General features: G+C 46.9%; 1 protein-coding gene across 1 annotated transcript in view; it reads left to right on the forward strand.

The window, feature by feature from the left end:
* PAPSS2 (3'-phosphoadenosine 5'-phosphosulfate synthase 2) overlaps positions 1-22,618 on the forward strand; it is a 30,771-nt gene extending 8,153 nt beyond the window's left edge. Inside the window, exons 2-12 of the mRNA XM_084290243.1 lie at positions 5,532-5,637; positions 9,942-10,177; positions 10,854-10,992; positions 11,268-11,386; positions 11,505-11,618; positions 12,522-12,633; positions 15,525-15,730; positions 17,035-17,170; positions 18,785-19,053; positions 20,007-20,236; positions 20,507-22,618. Coding sequence (XP_084146369.1) covers positions 5,532-5,637; positions 9,942-10,177; positions 10,854-10,992; positions 11,268-11,386; positions 11,505-11,618; positions 12,522-12,633; positions 15,525-15,730; positions 17,035-17,170; positions 18,785-19,053; positions 20,007-20,236; positions 20,507-20,648 — 1,809 coding nt within the window. The 3' untranslated portion in view covers positions 20,649-22,618. The remainder of the gene's footprint in view (positions 1-5,531; positions 5,638-9,941; positions 10,178-10,853; positions 10,993-11,267; positions 11,387-11,504; positions 11,619-12,521; positions 12,634-15,524; positions 15,731-17,034; positions 17,171-18,784; positions 19,054-20,006; positions 20,237-20,506) is intronic.
* Positions 22,619-22,699: the final 81 nt, after the last annotated feature.

The raw sequence follows: 22,699 nt of genomic DNA on the forward strand, positions 1-22,699 counted from the left end.
CAGGGAAAATGGGCTGATGTAGTGGTGCCAAAAGGAACAAGCGGCAGTAGCTGACTGTGCCAAGGACCGCGTGTGGTCTGCTTTGGTTTATGAGTGAGCTGAATGCAGAAGGGAGCCCAGCTCAGCAGCCTACCTGGTGTGAACAAATGCTGGCAAGCCCAGCGGGATATTTAGCACCCCTTTGCTGCATTATTCAACTAAATCTCTAAGAAAAAAGTTATATATGTATGTATATATATGTGTATATATATGTGTATATATATATATATATATATATATATATATATATATGCTATTTTTAACATTTTTATTTTATCATTGCCTGAAGCGAGTGAGCCATCCTACATGTCCCCTAGCTCTTCAGGTGGTGCTGTGTTAGGTGGCCCAAATGTGCAGGGAAGAGGGAGACAGTGGGGGGACAGGAAGATGGGTGGCATGGAGATGCGTTGGGTGCTTGAGAAGCTCCAGCCCTCCTTCCCTGCACCTGCTGGCCCTGCTCCACTCTGTGGTGATGGGATCCTGTGGCCTGAAACAGACGGAAATTTCCAGAGTAACTCCAGCCCTCTGGGGTTTTTCCCTGGGAAAGGAGAGAGCTGATTTTGAAACCCTTACCACCTTAGCCCTTTTCAGTGAACTACGGTGATGTTTGGGAAAAGTCTGTAGGTAGTGTTACAAGAGCTACATCATGACTTCAGAGACTCCGAGGTTTCTCCGTTGTGCTTGATTATGAGTATATGAGCCAGCCTTCCCCAAGCAAAACTCCCCGTTCTCACTCTGTTATGGATGGTTTTTCTCTGATGGTGGTGATGGATGCTTTCTCTCCTCAATGATGCCCTTTTGCAAGAGCAGCAGCAGGAATTGCCCTCACAGAAGAATTTTTTTTTTTTTTTTTTTTTTTTTTTAAGAAAAAGTTCCATAACTTAATTTTTACCAACTAATGAGAAAAAAAGATTTTTTTTTTAATGCAGTGGCAGGATTTGAGAAGTAATTTTATACAACAAGATCAGTCTCTGTAGGTTTAAACAAGCATTTGACTTCAAACATGAAAGCTGGCTTGATCATTTTATCACTTCAAAAGTCAGTTGTATCATTTTTCAATATGATTGGCTCAAAATGTTTTTGGAAGCCTATCCTTGTTGTTGCTGTTTTTTGTTGTTTTTTTTTTTTTTATTATTTTTCCTTTTGGAGAGTTTTCCAGGCTGAAGTACCAAAATAGGGCATGTATTAAACACTTAACTGGAGAAGTGAATCATCATCCTAATGATGTGAGTCCTGTAAGTAGAAATGATGCTGGGGGAGCCCCCGGAGGTGCTGCCAGACGTCACCCGCCTCCATGTGAGGCCAGTCCATGATGCTGTTCCTCCATCAGTGCGGTCCTTGGGCTGGTGTGCGGTATGTTGGAGGGAGCTGCTCCCCGGAGTCCCCCCAGCAGCTGCAGGGATGCTGGCCAAAGAAATGGGCAGCTGGGGCCAGAGGCGCGTCCTATGGTCCAGAGTTGGTACCTATTTGAATGGCTAATGAAAGACGGATGGCAAATCGTCTGTGTAGTTCCCATTTATTGTTCGTCTAGTACATTTTCTATTAATCGTGCAGTTTTTCTGCTTCTAACAGATGTCAGACAAGGTTGGGAGAGGCCCCCAGATATGGTGCATTCAGCACAGCACTGTTGGGTAAGAGAAGATGCTGCCTGATAACACCTCATGTGGGCAGTCACATGCATCCTTTGGTTTATCTGGGCACGTGCCACTGCTCCCTTTCACAGCCAACACTTGAGGCGAGCTGAGGTGACTTCTAGATGCTACGAGTTGAGAAGTGGCACCTCTCAGAGCAGGGGACACTGATGGCTCCTGACTTCTGTCAGGTCTGTGCTGTGGTGGGCTCTCTGGTCTCGAGCCACATCTCTTTATTTCAGAGGAGAACCAAGGCAGGTTGTTCCACCTACAACCTGCTTTCACCAACCAGGGGAGCATCATGTCCTGCTAGGGCCAAGAAACCTCATTTCTTTTGGAAGCCAGGTCAGGAGAGACATGATCTGAAAGACTCCTGTGATCAGAGAGATCTGATCTGAAAGATACCTATGATCTTACACTGGCCCAGGCTGCCCAGAGAAGCTGTGGATGCCCCACCCCTGGAAGTGCTCACGCCCTGGCTAGATGGGCTTTGGGACAGCCTAGGCTGGTAGGAGGTGTCCCTGGAAGTGGAAGGTTGGAATGGGATGGTCTTTAAGGTCACTCCCAACCCAAACCATTCTGTGATGCTATGATGCTGCAATCTTGGTGCTTCCCAGTTTGTCAACCTCATGGAAAGGTTCAGTAGGGCAGAAGGTGAAAAGCAGAGCCCACTGCAGCCTTGGCAGAAGGTCTGGAATCACATATTAAATTGTCCCCTGTCCTGGATGAGGTGAGCCAGAGTGGGTGGTCTGGGCACTAAGCTAGTGTAGACGTGGCCAGACTCAGAATTTCTGCAAGAAATGCTTGCCAGTGTCTCTGAATTGTTCCTGCCCCCATGGGGCCCAGCGTTCAGGTGTGCTGCAGGGCTGATCAGAAGCCCTGATCTCTTTTAGATGTATTTTGAGGTCTTTGTACACAGGCTTGGTCTGTTTGATTTACGATGACGAGATTAATAACACGAGAAGAAAATTAGCAGACCAAACCTGGTCTTACGAAACCTTATCTCTGCCTGCTAACAGCCTTACCATGTACGTTCCTTCTAGATGAAATCTCTCTGACACTTGCTCTCAGCCTGTCAATGCTTATTTCTGGTGCTGCTGTGGCTTCTCTCTGCTTGCTTTCAGATCTGACTTCCTGAGCTGCTGGATGACGATGTGGGGGTTTTGCTGAGCAGCCCCCAGCGAAGCTTCCCAGCCACCAGCGAAGCCTCCCACTGCCCTGTTCCTCTTATTTTCGGGTCGGAGTCAGTGTGAGTCCCACTGTTCAGACACATGACTCTGGTAAAATCTGCCTCTTTAGCAGTGAGATTTCTAAGGGTGTAGGAGCAAAACTGGAAGGATCTGGAACCAGCAGGTATGAGAGGTCTGGAAGTGCTGCTGGGTTGCAAAAATGCAATCGATGATGCTTTGCCAAGCTCCAAAAGATGCTGGTGTGAACAAAAAAACCTGCTCCAAGATGCATGCACTGTGTAAATTTACAGCAGCGTGTACTTTTAACATAATAATCTCATTATGTCAGCCATGTAGGAATGTGTTAACACCTGCATCTTCCTGAGGCACAGACATTATCGTATTCCTGGTCATGCAGAGTAGACCCAGCAGATTAATGCTCTGCAAAGCCACTTTGTGAGGAAATAAGCATGCTGTGGGAGTTCCTGCTGATGCAGGGGGCAGAAGGGTGTAGGAAAGAGCTTTGGAACTTGCAGGTTTCATTTCTCCACACAGAAATATCTGCCTCTTCTGCTGGGGTTTGCAAACTGCAAAATACCTGCTCCATGTGCTGGGGCACTGGAGGGTTGTGTGATTGCCACTCAGGCTTCGTGCTGTGTCTGGGATGGCTTCGCTGCAGCACTGAGTCACGGTGCACTGTTGAGAGGAGTGAGTTTGGGCACCCACACACAGCGCCAGACCGGTGCCAGGCCTCAGCCAAAGGTAAAGCAGCAGGAAAGCACCGTGGTGTCTTGGGCCCAGGGGCTGTTTTGGTGTCTGTTGCCTTCCACATGTGCTCGTTTAATCCTGCTTCAGAAGTCTGAACCCCTAGGAACAAGAAAAAATGAAACCACAGTGGTGCCATCTCGTATTTGCAAGTTCCACATGCTCAAAAAGACTTTTGACATCCCCCCTGCAAATCAAACAAACAAAAAAAAAACAAAATAACAACACCCTGAAACCAAACATCGAACTATTTATCTTTGCCTTCTGTTTTAGGAGTCATGAGGCTGTGTTCAGCTCAGTCATGCTTTCCCAGTGGGACCCAGAGAGGTTTTGTTTGGGGTTGCTGGCACAGCAGTATGGTTTTGAGGAAGGGGTGGCACGTTGCGATGCTTGCAGAAGGGCTGCAAGACTTGAAGGGTGCTGCTGATGTGCACTGGCGTCTGTGTTTCAGACAGCATCTCACCTGCCTAGGTCCATAGCAGGCTCTTTCTTTGCCCTGTACTCGCATGGCAGGAGGTGAGGTGATGCTGGTAAGAACACCCTGCTGGTGGAGGACGGGGGCTTGTTGCAGCAGGACGTGATTTGGCATGGGTACGTCACTGCAGGAGCACACGGGTGTTCTTGTCAAGGGAGATGCCAGCAGTGTCCTTCATCCCATGAGCTTGGATGAGCTGCTTGCAAAGAAGGAAAAAGGAGTAGGACTTCAACCTGCAGAGGATCAACTCAGGAAACACCCAAATAATTTATTTTTATCCACTGAAATGGCCATGGGAGGGGGAAGCAGCATCAGGGACCTACTCTGCTGAGAGCAGCAATGAAAAGGGGACCTGTTATATTAAGCTGTTTTGGACCTGGGTATCTGTTCAGCATGCCCACAAGCAATTGCAACTGGAAAATTTCACCTCTTGTTTGCAGGCATAAAAAGAGGCTATTTTTGGAGTTTTTAGCTAAACTGGAATTGAAATTGAGCATGACATTCTGAGTATATATGATACATCTCTGTGGTGGGAGCTTGACCTCTGCTAGGATGCTGGCCTCTCTGAAAGGGATAATACTGAAGAGAGAAGACGCAAGGAGGGTGCTCTTTCTCTTTTGTTACAGAGTAATTGTCACCCAGATTTCTGTGCTGGCACAGCCCTCTGGTGCATACAAAATACCAAGCCTCCAATGAACGCTCACACCTTTGCTGCATCATATTAATTAATGGCCCAGAAAACACAGGAAAACAAAAGGCTCTTTTGCAGACAATTGTAGAAGTTTTTCTCTCTCATTCCTCCATTCCTTTTTGCTTGTTGAAAAAAATCTCAGACATATAAGATGTGATGGCTTCCCTGCTGTGACTTCAGACATAGAAATATTTCCATGGGATGATGTACATTATGAGAAAGCCTGGGTCCCTTGCTGCACTGACAGAAGGGTTGAACCTGCAGTTCAGATGCAGATTGCGGCTGAGGAGAGAATGTTTCCATGCCAGCTTCTGCTGGGACTTTCCCTTTTGCTGGCGCAGCTGGAAACGTAACCCTCACAATTATCACGGCTGCCTGAGGCTCTGCAGGCAGTGCGCTTGGTTTTGTGAGACCCGACCGCACCGTGGCAGCGGTGAGGAGGAGCAAAGCCCTGCTGGAGGGGACAGGCTCGCCCAGTTCAGCCCTGCCATGTCACTCATCCTGGCCACAGCCCACACCTGGACTTGGACAGACATAACTTACGCCAGTGGCTTAAAAGCTCACTGGTTTCCCTTGTTTTCTTCCTATTTTCCTATTTTGGTTGTAGTGTTTTCCCGTACAATGAAATTGCCAGTGTTCGCCGCGATGGCTTGTGTAGATTTTTGAATGAACTTGCATCTCTTTTGGGTCCTGGCTGAAATTTTCTCACATACAGAGTGCAGCACGGTAACGAAAGCTCTGTTCTGCTCTGTTTCCATTAGGGATCAACCAATGTGGTTTACCAAGCGCACCATGTCAGCAGGAGTAAGAGAGGACAAGTTGTCGGTACCAGGGGTGGATTCCGAGGCTGCACGGTTTGGCTAACAGGTATTTTCATCTGGGCGCGAATGTCTCGCTTCATGTGACAGCTGCTTGCATGAATGAAGGGGATAAGGAGGACAGCTTGGAGGTGGGGTTTTGGGATCTGTGGGAAACACCAGTGTTCCTTGTGAGCTGGGAGTTGCAAAACAATTTTGAGTAGGAAGCAAGGAAACACTGCCGTGTGGTGTTTGTAATGCAAGATGTTCTCCCTGGCAGCTGCTGCCCCTAACTAACGTTGTTATAAATTTCACAGCTGTTACTGGGGCCTCCATTTCCCGGCTCCCTTGATTGAACACATAAAAAGCCCTATGAGTCACACTTGTTGTCCCAAAGCGTGTGGCTGAAGAAGTCTTGGCTCAAACCCAGGCAGCCCCTGGCAGTGAAACACACCCAGGATCGTCCGGAACGGCACACACAGATTTCCATTCTGGGTCAATGGGAAGTTTGTGGGGGCACTCAGGTTTACTGTGCTTAAAATGACCTTGTGAGCAGCAAAACAAGGTGGTCTCCTTGTCTGGAAAGGAAATACACCCAGACAGTGAGTTGTGCTGAAAGTAATTTCTTGTGCTGCCATCGCAGTTTTCATGTTATTTCTCATTCTGTGTACCTTCTGGTGTGTTGCCTTTCTCTTCTGCTTTGAAAAACCAACTCAGTATTTGAGGACTAGGGACTGCTAAAAATGGCAACAGCATTTATTGTGCTCTGCTGATAATTACATGACAATTTTTTTTGCTACTTTCCATTTTTTTCTTTGCTTGTTAAATACTTACATTTTCTTTGGCTGCCAGACAATGATGCAAGACATGAGTGGAAGGGTTTGTAAAGCCATTCTGATTTGCCTTCATTATCAATTTATGTGTTAGATGTTGGATTAAAACACATCTCTATTTTGTTTTCCTCTTTAATCTCAAGAAGGCCAGCATCTTATCTGTTTTAACATTTCTGAAGCCAAAAATAATTATCCAAGGCAATTTCCTTCTTTCAAGTGTCACTCCAAGCTCCTGCATACAAAAGCTTTGAACTTCTTTGGCTGATGACTACTCTTTTGTGATCTTGGGGAATATGGGCCTGACGAAGAGCAAAGTCAGGACCCTGAACTTCCAAAGAGCAAACTTCAAGCTATTTAAAGACCTGGGGTATGAGATCCCCTGGAACACTGTCCTCAGGGACAAAGGAGCTGAACAGAGCTGGAGACTCTTTGAGCATAAGAACTCGCTATCTTCCTAGGTAAGAAAGCAGGCAGGGAGGGCAGACAACCAGGATGGCTGAGCAAGGACCTGCTGGTCAAATTGAAGCTGAAGAAGGAAACACACAGGCAGTGGAAGCAGGGACACGTGGCCTGGGAATAGTACAGGGGTGCCTCCCAGATGTGCAGGGATGGTATCAGGAAAGCCAAGGCACAGATGGAACTGAGCTTGGCAAGGGATGCAAACACTAACAGGAAGGGATTCTGTAGGTACATTGCTCAAAAGAGAAAGGCCAAGGAGAGTGAGGATTGGTAGTGACAGACACTGAGAAGGCTGAGGTACTCAGCAATTTCTTCACCTCAGTCTTCACTGTCAGTCAGGCTTCCCAAGTCTCTCATTTCCCTGAACCTGTAGATGGGAGCTGGGGGAGCAAAGTCCACCCCACTGTAAGTGAAGAGCAAGTTCAAGACCACCTGATGAAACTAAACAAGTACAAACAGTCTATGGGGCCTTATGCCATGCATCCCAAGGCCATGAAGGAATTGCCCGATGGAGCTGCCAAGCCTCTCTCCATCATGCTTGAAAATCCTGGTAGTCAGGTGAAATCCCTGGTAACTGGAAAAAGAGAAACATCACTCCCATTTTTAAAAAGGGTAGAAAGGAGGACCCAGGGAACTACAGACTGGTGATCCTCACCTCTGTGCCTGGGAAGATCGTGGAAAAGATCTGCCTGGAAGCAATGTCAAGGCACATGTAAGACAAAGAGGTGATCCAAGACAGCCAGCATGGCTTCACCAAGGGCAAATTGTGCCTGCATCAGGAGTGACTGCATCAGTTGACAAGGGAAGACCGACTGATGTCATCTACCTGGCCTTCTGTAAGGCTTTTGACATGGTCCCACATGACATCGTGATCTCCAAATTGGAGAGAGATGGATATGATGGGTGGACCATTCAGTGGATAAGGAGTTGGCTTGAAGGTCACACCCAGAGAGTGGTAGTCAATGGCTCTGTGTCCAGGTGGAGGCCTGTGACAAGTGGTGACTCCCAGGGGTCTGTCCTGTGCTGTTTAACATTTGTATCAATGATATAGATGATGGAATCAAGTGCACCCTCAGCAAGTTTGCAGATGACACCCAGCTGAGTGGTGCAGTTGATACAAAAGAAGGAAGGGATGCCATTCAAAGGGACCTGAACAAGCTTGAGAAGTGGGCCCATGTGAATTGAATGAGGTTCAACAAGTCCAAGTGCAAGGTGCTGCACCTGGGTCGGGGCAATCCTGGACAGGAGGACAGACCGGGAGAAGAACTAATTGAGAGCAGCCCTGTAGAGGAAGAGTTGGGAATTTTAGAGGACAAAAAGCTTGACATGAGCCAGCAGTGCATGCTTGCGGCCCAAAGGCCAACTGCATCCTGGGCTGTATCCCAGCATACACCGGAGGAGTGGCCAGTAGATAAGGGAGGTGATTGTCCCCCTCTGCTCTGCCCTCATGATGCCCCACCTGGAGTCCTGCATCCACATTTGGGGCCCCCAGCACAAGAAGGAGGTGGGTCCAAAGGAGGGCCATGAAGGTGATCAGAGGGCTGGAACAGCTCTCCTACGAAGAAAGGCTGAGAGAGCTGGGGCTGTTCAGGCAAAAGATCAGAAGGCTTTGGGGTGACCTCATTGCAGCTTTTCAATACTTAAAGGAGGCTTATAAAAAAGGTGGAGAGCAACTTTTTGCTTGGGCAGATAATGACAGGACAAGGGGGAATGGTTTTAAACTAAAAGAGGGGAGATTTAGATTAGAGGTTGGGAGGAAATTCTTCCCTCAGAGGGTGATGAGGCACTGCCACAGGTTGCCCGGAGAGGTTGTGGATGCCCCATCCCTGGAGGATTTTTAGGCCAGGTTAGATGAGGCCCTGAGCAACCTGATCTAGTGGGTGGCGTCCCTGCATATGGCAGGGGGTTGGAACCAGATGGTCTTTGAGGTCCCTTCCAACCTGAGCCATTCTATGACTATGACATATGCAGTGGCCTCCTAACTTCCCAACAACTGACTTTTAAGAGACCATATGAAAGGATGTTACATGGACTATGAAGATGAAACAGAAGGACACCTGAGTGTCCTGCATTGCTGAGGAAGGCCCTCAGGCTGTTGTACTACACAAACCAAAGGCACAGGCAGCAGCACACCCAGCCACATTTCCTCTCTAGCACAAGCATGACCATTCTGCATCATACTGAAAGTCCACCTCTCCTGGATCTCATTTGGGGTATATAAATAAACAGGCAGGCAGGTGATGCTGTCTTCTCAGGATATTTTCCAAGGTGAAGGGTTTCCTGAGGCAGGCATTGTGTTTGGAGGTGTTCTCTTTCCTAAGCTGAGATCCTCTTCCATCTCAAGGAGCTTTCAACACGTGCATCTCCACCCAAGTGAAAGGAGCGGTTTTGGTGCCCCAGGTCCTCTTGCCGCTCTGCTACACAGGCAGTAGCAAGTGCTTGCTGTGTGAGTGTATTGAGATGGGGTGGGAAGCAGCCACCTCACTTAGGATTGGTGACTTTCTGGTTGCTGACCTGACTCCAGGAGACGCAGAGCCATCCTGTTCTGCTGTTACAGATCTGTGGCTTCTGTTCTTGTGTAAGTGGAGGTGTCTGTGGATGCGCAGGGGCTGTTGCTGCTGTTGGAGCCCATCCCACTGCATGCACTTGCGGCAAGAATCTCTCCTTGGACCACTCCAGGAGAGCGGTTGGCTGTCCAGAGGGGGAAGAGGAGGAGGAAGATATTGAAAGACATAGAGGCAACAGCATCCTTTAAAGCTTCCTCCACTTCCTGACACCTGCTTGTTCCACCATGGCCCAGCAGGATGTACTTCTGCAACACAGCTGGGCTGAACCCGTCCAGATGGGAGGGTCTAACAGCATTTTGCATAGCATTAATACCACCCCTGGAGTAAGAAGGTTTGACCAGGGTGCTGTGGCAGTAACAATACACTGAAAAAGTTACTTCAACCTCCCTACCTCATTTTTGCTAAAGCAGGTCCAGACAGGAGGATGTTGCCAGCATCTCAGGAAGAATTAGGTTGTGGAGTCATTTTCATTCTTATGAACTCAAACTTGAACCTCACTTTTCTGTCTCCAACAGGCCTTTCTGGAGCTGGTAAGACAACCATCGGCTTTGCTCTGGAAGAGTACTTGGTCTCTCATGGCATCCCCTGCTATTCCCTGGATGGTGATAATGTTCGGCATGGCTTGAATAAAAACCTGGGTTTCTCAGCCGGAGACCGTGAGGAGAACATCCGCCGCATTGCAGAGGTGGCCAGGTTGTTTGCTGATGCTGGGCTCGTCTGCATAACGAGTTTCATTTCTCCTTTTTCAAAGGTAAACTCTCTGCATCATATGCTGCTCTCTTCTGGATGGCCTTGATCTCATGAATGTTCCTAGGAAAGAGACGTTTATGTATATGCCATCAGATGTTCCTTTAGCTTCTTGTCCAGTCTTTTGTGCAATGCCACCAGCATACAGAGCTATAAATGATCAGTAGAAGCTTCTGGAGTGCTGCTGGACATATCATTTTTGCTTTCAGAATTGGTTAAAAGTTAAGTGATGTTTGAAATCTTATTATAAAAGCTCCTACTCTTAACTTGTTAGGAGGCAGAAAAGAGGCATAAAAAATAGCCTGTCTTAGTGGTATCAGTACTTTATTTGAAGAAGCTTGATCCTTCCTGAGGAAGCTCATCCTTCCTGAGAATGCCAAATATCTGCCAGTATCAAGCTAATTTAAATTGTTGAATAGTTGCCTTTTTTTTTTTTTAAAAAACACAGGACTAATTCACATCATCAGGTTCTGCTATCCCACTTAATGAAGAGGTCTTCTAACGTATCTTTAAAGAAAAAGGGGGAAAAGAGATATAAACCTTTAATTAGAATTGGTTTAGATTTAATAAATCCGTACCAAAGATGAATTTACCTGTGTAAAATTCCAGGGAATGTCATTTAGTAGGAAGGTATTTGTTGCAATGCAGACACATACGGTTTCCCAACTTTCTTGAAACAGGATCGTCAAAATGCACGGAAAATTCATGAGGCAGCTGGGCTTCCTTTCTTCGAAATCTTTGTAGATGCTCCTCTTAATATTTGTGAAAGCAGAGATGTAAAGGGACTGTACAAAAAGGCAAGAGCTGGAGAGATCAAAGGTATGCAAGAATGAGCTCTTAATTTGCCTTTTGCTTAACAAAGTGTCAGATAGCTTATCTTTGCAGCTTTGCATGTAGAAGATCTCTGGAGGTGGGTTAGTAAAGGCTCTTTGTAGTACACAGGGGTATCGTATTTTCCTAATCTTACTACAACAAGCATCACTTCTAGTACTCAGTACAGCTTGAATGCTTGCTAGTTGTTTGTATAGTGGTGTTAACTCTAGAGCATGGAGTATTACATTAAATGAATTTGGTTTGGGTTTAATTGTCCATAGGATTCACAGGGATTGACTCAGACTATGAGAAGCCTGAATCTCCTGAACTAGTGTTGAAAACAAACGTTGCATCAGTGTCTGAATGCATTCAGCAGGTTGTGGAGCTCCTGCAGACACAAGTAGGTCATTTTTTTTTACCACTACCACCAGCAGCTCATAAATCTGACTTCACATACTGACTTACTGGTGTGCGTTTGAAAAGCAGTGTTAGGAGTGCTGTCTCTCTCTCTCTTTCAGAACATTGTGCCCCGCGCATCGATTAAGGATGTTCTTGAGCTGTTTGTACCTGAAAATAAACTTGATAGTGTCCGAGCTGAAGCAGACATGCTACCATCCATAGAGATCACGAAGGTAAAATCTCATTTGAATGCTGCACTGACTCAGTCATTGGTTTGTTTTTTGAAGGGCAGAAGCATAGACAGGGATGTGGCTAAATGGTGCTCTGTTCATAGAATTGCAGGCTGGTTTGGGTTGGAAGGGACGTTAAAGCCCATCCAGTTCCAACACCCTGTCATGCACAGGGACACATCCCACCAGACCAGGTTGCTCAAAGCCCCATCCAACCTGGTCTTGAACACCTCCAGGGATGGGGCAGCCACAGCTTCTCTGGGCAGCCTGTGCCAGTGCCTCACCACCTACATAATGAAGAATTTCTTCCTTATATGTAATTTAAACCTACCCTCTTTTAGCTTAAAGCCATTCCCTCTTGTCCCATCACCACATCCCGTGACAAAGAGTCCTTCCCTGCTTTCCTGTAGCCTCCTCTAGGTACTAGAAGGCCGCTGTATGGTCACCCCGGAGCCTTATCTTCTCCAGGCTGAACAACACCAGCTCCCTCAGCCTGTCTTCACAGGAGATGAGTTCCAGTCCTCTAATCACTTTTGTGTTGATTTTGTGATTCCTTTGATTGCTGTGTCCTTTCATGGCTATGTGTTATGACGAAATGAAGTGTAGTTCTCATCCTCAGACACTTCATCCTGTTGTGTCTCTCTGCTCTGTCCTGTAGCATGCCAGGGCCATCAAATTCATTGGTTGTATTAGGACAGCCCCACACATGGTTGTGCTGTGGAAGAATACAGATCTAGCTTTAAAAAACAAAACAAAACAATCATCACACTGACCCCCAACACCACTTTTTTCCCCTTTATGAATGTTCTCCATTTTACACTAAATGGTGAGACTGCTCTTGCAGCAGAAGGAAAGGAAGAGCAGTGAGAGCTGGTGACAGGAGTGCCCTCTGGGTTTGTTTTGCAGCTGGATCTGCAGTGGGTGCAAGTGCTGAGTGAAGGCTGGGCCACGCCACTGAAGGGCTTCATGCGCGAGGCAGAGTACCTGCAAGTGATCCATTTCGGCACCCTGCTGAACGGTACGAATCCTACGCTTTGGGAGACCTGACACTCACACTGTGGTGCTTTAGCAGGCACTCATGTGGAACAGCTTGATGCTCAGCTGTGTTTTAAGCCCCCTTTCCTCTGAAGTGCTACATGCAAGCCCTCGTAAAGGAGTGCGGGAGCTGGGAAGCTGTGCTCTGAAATGCGCCAAAGAGTACAAAAGGTGACAAAGTTCACAGTGCTGTAGCCAGGGCCCCGTGTCACATGCTAGAAATCCGACATCATGCTGTTCAAAGGTCTTGGCTGCCATTATATATATATATATATACATAAAACCTCTTAACCCTGCATGGTTCTGCCAGGGAAGACTGCCAGGCTGAATTTCAGATGAGAGGAGAGGGTAGCTGATCCTTGGAAACAGGGCCAGGGGCTGATTTCTCTTTCATTTTTCCTGTTTTCCCCCTTCCCCATTACTGTAGCTTGAAATAAATCAGATTTAGCTACTGATTAGCAGCTTAATAAGAGTTTTTTCATCCCTGGAAGAGGCAAATAATGCTCAGGCAGTGACTATTACAGAGTTTGGGGTAGTTGATATGTGCATCCCATGTCTCAGATGGAGATGCCATTGCCATGCACACAGTGAATGGGTGCATGCGTTGGGTTCTGTAGATCCAGTATGGCTCTCTGGCCTCAGGGCTTGGGATCTTGGTGAAGGACTCATTGTAGGGAGTCTTGTTCTCCTTCTAGAGGACCCTGGTCCTGCCTTGGTCATGCAGGGCAGTAATTTACTGCTGGCACTGGGATTCAGGCACTGCACCCCAAATGCAAACAGTTCAGGACTGCCATGTTGGACTGGAGCAGGGTCTGCATGTGGGCGTCTGTAGTGTTCTTCAACTTTCAGGCATGCAGTAGCCTAAACGCTGTGTAAACAGCATTCAAAAGTACATTTCCTTGTCGTCAGACCTGGAGCTGTGGTCTTCAAGCTGCCCCTTGCACACCTGACAAGGTCCCAGAGGTGCCCCAAAATGAATGTGTTGCCCCAGAGCTCTGCTACTCAGAGGCTGTGGGTGGTGGGATTGGGCGTGCCTTGCCCAAGAGCTTCCATGATGGTCTTTCTAAAGTTTGTGGCCCAGTTTTTCTTACCCAGGGGGTGTAGGTGATGTTTTAGGCAGCCCAGCAGGAGCAAGCTGTGCGCGGGACATCTGTGATCTGGTTCAGTGGCCCAGCATCAGCATGAGTCTGTCCTCCTCTCTTGTGGTTGACAACCAGGCATTTTTCACGCACTGAGGAGTAAATCCCACATTGGCATACTGATAGAACAAGAGCACTGTTAAAAATAGATTGAGAGACAGCACCGATGCTGCGCATCCCTTTGAGTGTGTGCGGCTGGATGACCACTGTTGGGCTGGCTGGCAAAGACCATGTTTGTGAGGGAGCGCCCTGCCCTGCCCGCTGACACACAGTGTTTGCTGGAGGTTTCAACCGAGCTGCTTTGATTCTGGAAACCATAACTGGTGCCTGTGAGTGTTAATTATCTTATTTGTGTTTGTATTCTCCCAGGAAAGAATCACTCTGTAGCTGGTATGTATTTAACTGTCCTCAGGTTATATGGAAATCACTACAATTAGATTTTTTGCTCTGATTTTTTTGCTATTTAAATTATTAACACTAACACACCCACATCCCATTTATGATTCCGCTGTTTACAAAATGGCATGTATACCCCATGTCCTGTTGACCACTCTGCACAAAAATCCTAGTAATTTTCACTGGAGTGATTTTTTATTAGTGTCTTGCGTTTGAAAATGCCATGCTGACTTTCCACATTGACTTTATTGACTGATCACTGGTTAATATTTCTTAAATATATAAAGTTGATACTGATTGATTCACATATGACTGGTTACAGGTATCTGATTGTTCATGCAGTTGCTTGAAAATTTCTGTCTGGCAGATGATACCAAGTCATGAATTAAATGGAAAATTTTAATAAAGATTAAACAAAATCTACATCATAGGCAAAATCCTCAAATTAAGACTCTCAAGGGTCCAAAATGATTTTAGTCAGATCAGAACAAAGTGAATCAGTGATTTGTTTGCTCTTGTTTATGAATGGCAGTCCATGGGACAGACTGCTTCTTATGTATTAATATCTGAGTGGGAAGACCTTAGTGGGGAAGTGAGAAGAGGGGGGGGATAAAATCAACTTCAAGGCATTTAGAGATAACACAGAGATTAGAAACCACACATGCAAACATAGATTCACTGTATATACAAAGAATAGATCAAAAATGGACTGCAAAGATAAACTAAGAGGGGTAACAGTACAGAGACAACAAGGAAAAAAAAAAAAAAAAAGAAAACATGATGTTTTCCCTGTTGGAAGAGTTGATTCAAGAGACGTGCAAATAGGGCAGTGCAGTGATTTTTCATGGTTGTGAGAGATGCCACCAGGCAAAACCACGCTGGAGTGGCCTTAATGGAGATTTTGTCCTGGAAGAGGAGACGGGTTATAGCCAGACTGTATGTATCATGTATGTTTAAATTTTTCAAAGAGACTTCAAAACAAGCCAACTGAAAAAGAAATATCTTCCTGGGAAAGAGTCCAGAAAATAAATAAGTATTCCAGGTATCTTTGAGACATCGCTAGCACTAAGATAAGGAGCTTTTTTAGTCCACTAACATTGGTATTTATTAGCAGCACAAAACAAAAATTGGATAGTGAATAAATTCACATGATGGTGAACTAATCGTGGAAAACCTGGCCTCCTGTTTTCAGCCTCTGAAAACCTCTGTTTACTCAGTGCCCCCTCCAGCCTCTCCCATCACCCTCCCATAGTCCATCTGAAGTAGTGTGGGGACACTTTGAGCAGTGCTGGTGCTCTAGGTCTTCAGAGGATGCTAACATCCACCCTTCTCTTGCCAGACGGCGTTATCAACCTGACCATCCCCATTGTGCTGCCAGTTTCCACGGAGGACAAGCAGCGGCTGGAGGGCTGCGGAGCACTGGCGCTCAGCTACGAGGGGCGCAAGGTGGCGATCCTGAAGAACCCTGAGTACTTTGAGCACAGGAAGGAGGAGCGCTGTGCCCGCATCTGGGGCACCACCTGTGCCAAGCACCCACACGTCAAAGTAGGTTTGTCCCTGTCCCTCCTATTGTCAAAAACGTGGCCAGGATTAGCAATGTGCCACAGGGGGCTGGAGAACCAAACTCCTCTGAGGTTTCCATGGTGTTGGGTGTCCTGTCAGCTCTCCAAGCCCCGCTCCTCACTGAGAACCATCACTTCTCAAGCATGCAGGAGGGCTGAATTTTCAGGCTTACAAGCAACTGTTAACCCTGCACTTGCTGCTTAGCAAGAGCATCGGTCAGATAACAAATGGTAGAAAGGGAAAACAAGCGTACTGCTCCTCTCATTCATTTATTTTCATGAGTGTACCAACATCCAAATGTTTTTAACATGCTTAGCAACTTAGATCCAAAGGTTTTCCTGCTCTTGAGGGCATGATGATGTCAGTGATTCTGCCAAACATTGACGCTGCAAATCCCTGGCTCATGCTCCTTTTTAGCTATGCTTTACTCCTCAATGTAGCTTTCATGCAGGCAGCCAACAAAGGGGTTGTATTTTTACGCCTTATCTTTTTCCTTCTCTTTGCTGGCCATACAAAGAATATCATCTCTTAGTAAGGGAGAGCTGCAAGCTATGCCAAGCAGCTTGAACTAAAAAGGCCAAAGCCATACTAATTCTTTTCCCTTACCTTAAAATACTTCTCTCAATTATTTAGTAGCAGTTGCTCTCTTGACAGAGCAATCTTAGTTATGAAAGTTTAATGATACCATTGACAGCGAAGAAAACAGCTGTGACAGTACAGTAATGCCAATGTAGGGATTTCATATAAAGACTTGAGATCCTGAGCTGGTCAATGCAGGCTAATGGCACTAGGTTGCTTTGAATGGGGTTGGAAGCCTCATTATTACAGCCAGAGGAGGATTCAACAAATCGTGGGGCTGCATACTCCCCAGGCAGCGCCCCAGGAGGATAATAACATTTCCAGCATAGGAGGGAACAAAAGGTGGGCAACACAGTGGTGTTGCCACCACCAGAGCACTGTTTGTTCTGTGGAAAGACTTTGCAAGAGCAAAAGCTCAGATGGAGGAAGGTCTAGTGCCCTAACTTCTTGACCTCCACGCTGCAGAGAGAAGTCTGGCACCTAGCTGGGTGCAGTGGTACGGTCTTTGCAGCTGATGCCTTGGTTTATGTCACTGCACTGCTCATGACATTCAGATCACATTGCCACTTTGGTAATGTTTTCAACCTGCAAGGTTGAAAAGAAAGAAAGATCACTCCACAAGCAGAATCATACCTAGTGCTTTTCAAAGGAGGCTGGGAAATGAGAGATTTTTTTCCGTCCTGATGTAACCTGTGTGTAATTCACAGATGGTGATGGAGAGTGGAGACTGGCTGGTTGGTGGAGAGCTCCTTGTGCTGGAGAAAATCAAATGGAATGACGGACTGGACCAGTACCGGCTGACACCACTCGACCTCAAGCAGAAGTTCAGAGAAATGAATGCTGGTGAGTTGAGTGTCTTGGGCTAGCACCAATGACTCTGCTCTTCTTACCAAGAAATCTTATCATTAGTGCCATTATTTTGCATGAGGTTAATTGGTTAATGGGTTAACTGGTTAATGGGTAACTGGCTAATTCATGCTGTATCATTAGATCCCTGTGATACACTACAGACTTGTCAGGTGGACCGGGGAGCTTGCCCTACTAGCTTTCCAGCTGGCTCACTAATTCATGAGCCTCTCAAGTGTGTGCCCTCCCCCCATCTTTCCTGACACTAGGAGATGCTTGTGGTCTGTGATTGCTCGCTCCCGGCCTTTCAGCACCTGCCAGATTGCTTTCATATGCTTCTGAGACTGGGATGGAACAGTGAGGAGAGCAGTAAGTGCAAAGCAGGCCACAACACAAAAACAGTGTGGGGTTTACACTGCACAGAGTTACTCCAAGGGTAGGAGCAGTACTTGTGTCAGGCAGCTTCCCCAGTGGGCTTTTCCAGACACAGGACTGGAGAGTGCTGAGCGTGCTGCTCACGACTCCTCTGTCCTCCCTGGCAGGCCAGGCCCTCTTCTTCCACACCCAGAGCATGTAAAGTCCTGTGCTGAGTGCTTGGCCTTCAGGCACAAAGAGTTCTGGTTACTTGCAGGTAGTGCTCAACCCCGGGGGCTGTCTTGGCAGTCTGTGGGGCATTTGATGGCCACCCAATGCTGTATTGTCTCAGTATTTCCAGAGAAGGGTTTCTAAGCAGGACTTGCCTTCAGTCTGTTTGGCAAGTCCTTAGGGAGCAGACTGAGAGGTTGTTTATACCCATAAGTAGTTTACACCCATCAGTCAATTGTGTTCTCATGAACTCCTGTTTCTGTGCACCAGAGGTGTCTGTGGAAACAGCCCTAGTATGGGCTAAGGGGCACTTCTGCAAAACAAGGTTTCAAAGGGAGCAGCCCAATCTGAAGAGCTCAGTCTGTAAGTCAGTCTATGTAATTTGACCCCATAAATCTCCTGTTACACCTGGCATCTCTGCCTGGCTCACTTCTCACCTCTGCCACCAGAGACAAGGCCTTTGTAGTGTTCCTGCAAGATCAAAACATTAGGACTAATTAAGTTTTGCACAGTAAGTGTGAAGTAACCCTTCCAACCCTCACCTGCCATGCTGTGCAGTGCTACAGCATCCCAGCAGCAGAGGGGACCATCAGCAGCAGTGACCATCAGCAGTGGAGATGCCAGTCCTTGCACACTCATTTCCTTTTGGTGTTTAAAGAGGGAGATAGTGCTGGCCTTCATGAAGGTGCCATAGAGGTTGGGGAGGTGACAAATAGCTTTCAAAGCCAGGGAACTCAGCAGAGGTTTACATTTTTCCCCAGAGGCATCTCAAAACATGACAGGAGAGCTGATCAAACTGAAATTGGTCCCAAAGGAAGGATGTGCAATGAAAATAAACTTGGCAGGGTCACTGTACCTGTGTTAAATACTCATCTAAGGTATTTAAGGTCTCTTTCACGTGAAGATAGGACAGCAGACCCTTGCATATCTTATGGCTGTGTCAAAATGTACAGAGTGGATAAATGAAGCAGTGCGGAGTCTGAAGCTCAGTGCAGGCCTGTGACGCTCTGAATCTTTCCATTTCAGATGCTGTCTTTGCGTTTCAGCTGCGCAACCCCGTGCACAATGGGCATGCCCTGCTCATGCAGGATACGCGGAGCCAGCTCTTGCAGAGGGGCTACAAAAACCCTGTGCTTCTCCTGCACCCCCTGGGTGGATGGACCAAAGACGACGATGTCCCACTGGAATGGCGAATGAAGCAGCATGCAGCAGTGCTCGAGGAGCATGTTCTGGACCCAAAATCAACCATCGTTGCCATCTTCCCCTCTCCCATGCTCTACGCTGGCCCCACAGAGGTATAGTTGCTGCACGCTAACCATGGTATAAGTTTAGCCTGCGGGCAAACTTGCTGCTGACTTCCTAGTGCAGATCCAGAAAGCCGCAGGGCAAAGGTCAGTCACAGTTGCTTTGCTGTCAGTTCCCTCCCTGCTTCACTCTCTGCTTGCTGCAGCTGCCACCTCGCAGCAGTGTTTGGCTGTGCAGGCTGCTGCGCTTCTGCGAGTTGTGCTGAGAGCTCGGAGCTGAGCTGTGCTGGGCAGCAGTGCTCATTTGTTTTTTCCCAGTTGTTTCTCTTCTGTCCCTAAATCTGTGGAAGGAAAGCAGTAGACACCAAACCACCCTGCAAACAGCCCAAACACCCGTTACCTATTGGTTTCACCAACAACCAAAACCTGAACCAAAGCATTGCCTCCATTCAGCATCAGCTGCTCCTGGGCCAAGGTGCAGCCAGAACACTTCAGCAGTGGCTCTGTGGGTGTTGCAGGTAGCTGTGCGTTCGGTGCCTTGGAGAGTCTAGCATTGCTTTTGTCCCACCACAAAGCAAGCAGGAAAGAAACGCGGGGAGTCGAGCTGAGCAGAGGCAGTGGTGCAAGCAGAAACCTTGTAGGCAGGCCTTTTCGTGGAACCAGTGGGATATATGGACAGCCTCTGCCCACGTGGGGCTCAAGGGCTGACTCAAGGGTTTTGCACATTCAAACAGCAAAGCACCTCCTTCATTCACTGGAACAAGATCAGTTGTCATCCCTGTTTTTTTTCTTGTGAAACACCTCTCCTTAGAAGAGCTGTGATGTACCAGGTCCAAGCAGGGGAAGATGAGCCTGATGGCCAGTGATTAACTGCAGAGAGGCTACTGATATGTGTCCATCCTTCCTTCTCTGCCACGTATGGGATCCAGCTCACCAGGATCTTTTCCGCAGTTCAGGGCAGTTGCTGCTCAGTGCTCAGAGCTCCTCATGTCTCTCCTTCACAGGTACAGTGGCACTGCCGGGCTCGCATGATTGCTGGGGCCAACTTCTACATTGTAGGGCGTGATCCTGCAGGCATGCCTCACCCTGAGACCAAGAAGGACCTCTACGAACCTACACAAGGAGGGAAGGTCCTCAGCATGGCACCAGGCCTGACCTCAGTAGAAATCATCCCCTTCCGAGTGGCTGCTTACAACAAAGTGAAGAGGGCTATGGATTTCTATGACCCCAAAAGGTAATGCAGGCACCAGTGTCTCTTTTTTTTTAGCCTACACAGCTGCTAGGGAAGCATTTTACCTATGACTCTAGCTCCTCTAGGAAGAGCTCCCTTAGAGGACACCATTGCTGCCAATCATAAACTCCATGTGGGAAGTTGCTGGTGCCTGCAGTTGGCGAGGAAATGGTGCCGGGAACTTTCTGACTGTGCCTTTGGCATAGCAGAAGATTTACGCTGGGACAATTCAGCTGTTGTGCTGATCTCACCTCTGTCTCTGTTTTGCTGTAGGCACGACGATTTTGACTTCATCTCAGGAACACGCATGAGAAAGCTTGCTCGCGAAGGTGAAAACCCACCAGATGGCTTCATGGCCCCCAAAGCTTGGAAAGTCCTAACTGAGTACTACCGGTCACTGGAAAAAAAGAATTAACACTACTTCTAAAAATACTTGTATTAAGAGTGAGCAATGATTGATTGATTCCCTATGATACCGATCAGCTACTTGATATTTTCAATATTCTGATTCATAGGACTTTCCTGCCTGGGTCAGACAGTTTTTTACTAATCGGAAATACTTTGAGTTGGGGCCTTCTCCCCTTGAAGCTGCCAGGAGCACCCTGATGATGGAGCTGGAAGGAGCAGGCAGCCAGCCCTTTGCTCCCAGCACAGTGCAGCTCTGGGAAGCCCAGTGCGACACCAGCTGGGTCTCTCGGTGCTGCTGGCACTGCACTCTGGTCCCTGCTGCAGAGCCAGGACCTTGGCACCAGGATAAAAATGTGCTCCTGCATGAAGCAGGAATGATGAAGTGTTTTTCCTTTACCCCTCGCCCAGTGCAGGAGCAGCTGCTGGGGCGAGAAGTGGTTGCTGCTGGCACTTGGTGCTTGGATCCAGTTGCTTGGATCCAGATTGAGCCTTAGACAATTTTTGCTAAGAGAAGGACTTTTTTAATGCCTTTTTTAACTGGATCTTTTTAAATAGCCTAGACAAGTCACTTGCTTGCTGTTCTTCCTTTCTTCCTCCTGCTTGACCCATTCAGTCAGAAAAAAACAAATAAACCTGGACTGGTCTTTGTTGCTGCTCTGAGCTCACTGTCCCATGAGTCTGCAGCATGCCCAGCCCCAGCGTGGCTGCAGAGGGTGCTGCCTGGGCTCAGGGTCTGGTGGGCTGGCAGCCAGGGGAAGCTATCCTAGGGGGATGTTGTGGAGCGCAAGAGATCTTTGAGAAAGCTCTGGAACACAGGGGAATGGTGTGGAGGTGCAAGTCAGGGGCCACTGCACTTGTTAGTTATCACAGCCACCAGATTTCATGACTTTTGTACTTTTCAGTAGATGTCCCAGCACCAGTCAGCGTGTGTTTCAAATGAAATGGAAATAATGTTCTCCTCTCCTTGTGCTTGTTTTAATTACAAATGTATCTATGCTCAGTAAAAACAATCCTGCTTCTGCTTGTAACTTAGTATAGCAAGTGGCACCTCCAGCTCAAACGTGTTTTGCTGTGGCCATGATGCAGTGTCTAAGACTACATATGCAATTGGGAATGTTTTTGTAAGAGGATTTTTTTTTTTTTTTTTTTTTTAAGTATTCAAAGGGAAGAACACAAAACCATATTATACCTCAGAAAAATGCTGCACCAACCATGTTAGTAGCCTTTCAGCATGCTAGCACCAGTGCCTTTCCTACTCAGGCCCTCTGGCAGGGACCTGGAAGACAAAAGCAATACTCCAATTCATAATTGCAATATTTGCCATTTTTTAAGTAGTGAAATAGTGCTGTTGCCTCCTTCTAAAACATTCTAAAATAATCAGTTCCAAAAAAAAATGCAGTAAATCCTAATGGTTATAGCAAAACACAAATGCTGTATTATTCTTTTAAAATAGCTTAGTATACTGATTACCTCTGATTAAAATAGAGTATGCAGACTAGTTTTTTTATAGTGTATTTATTAAAGACATGAGACTGGAATTTGTACCTCAACTGATGCATCTTATGATTTAATATATTCTGAACTTCATACTCTACTAGGAAACACTCACTTTTAGTACAAATAAATATTTATACATGTAAGTAATGCTTGCCTTGTAATTATTTTTTGAGGGGGGAGGGGAAACCACAACCACGTGGTTCACCCATGGCTGGTTACAGGTCCGTAGCAGTGTGGGGGCACCATACACACCACCTTTGCATAGTCAGCGCCTCACTGAACCATCACCAGCAGCCACAAGGCTGACCACATAGCTTATTTTCTTTCATAAACCTTATCTTTTTTATTTTTTTATTCCTGTCTGGCTTAGTGTCAAACAAGGCAAATTTAACACACATAAGGCATGCACTATCTGCTGCTACACCCACACCTGGAGCCATGCTGGAGCAGCACTGTACTGCAGCCCCACAGCAGCTTCCAGAGGTTTCCCATGTCCAAACCAGGTACATTTTTTTTTTTTTTAAAAAAAAAAAAGGCTGTATTTACAGCCTTGAAACGTAG

The sequence above is a fragment of the Netta rufina genome (assembly GCF_964035555.1).
Source record: "Netta rufina genome assembly, chromosome: 7".
In the NCBI taxonomy this organism is placed as follows: domain Eukaryota; kingdom Metazoa; phylum Chordata; class Aves; order Anseriformes; family Anatidae; genus Netta; species Netta rufina.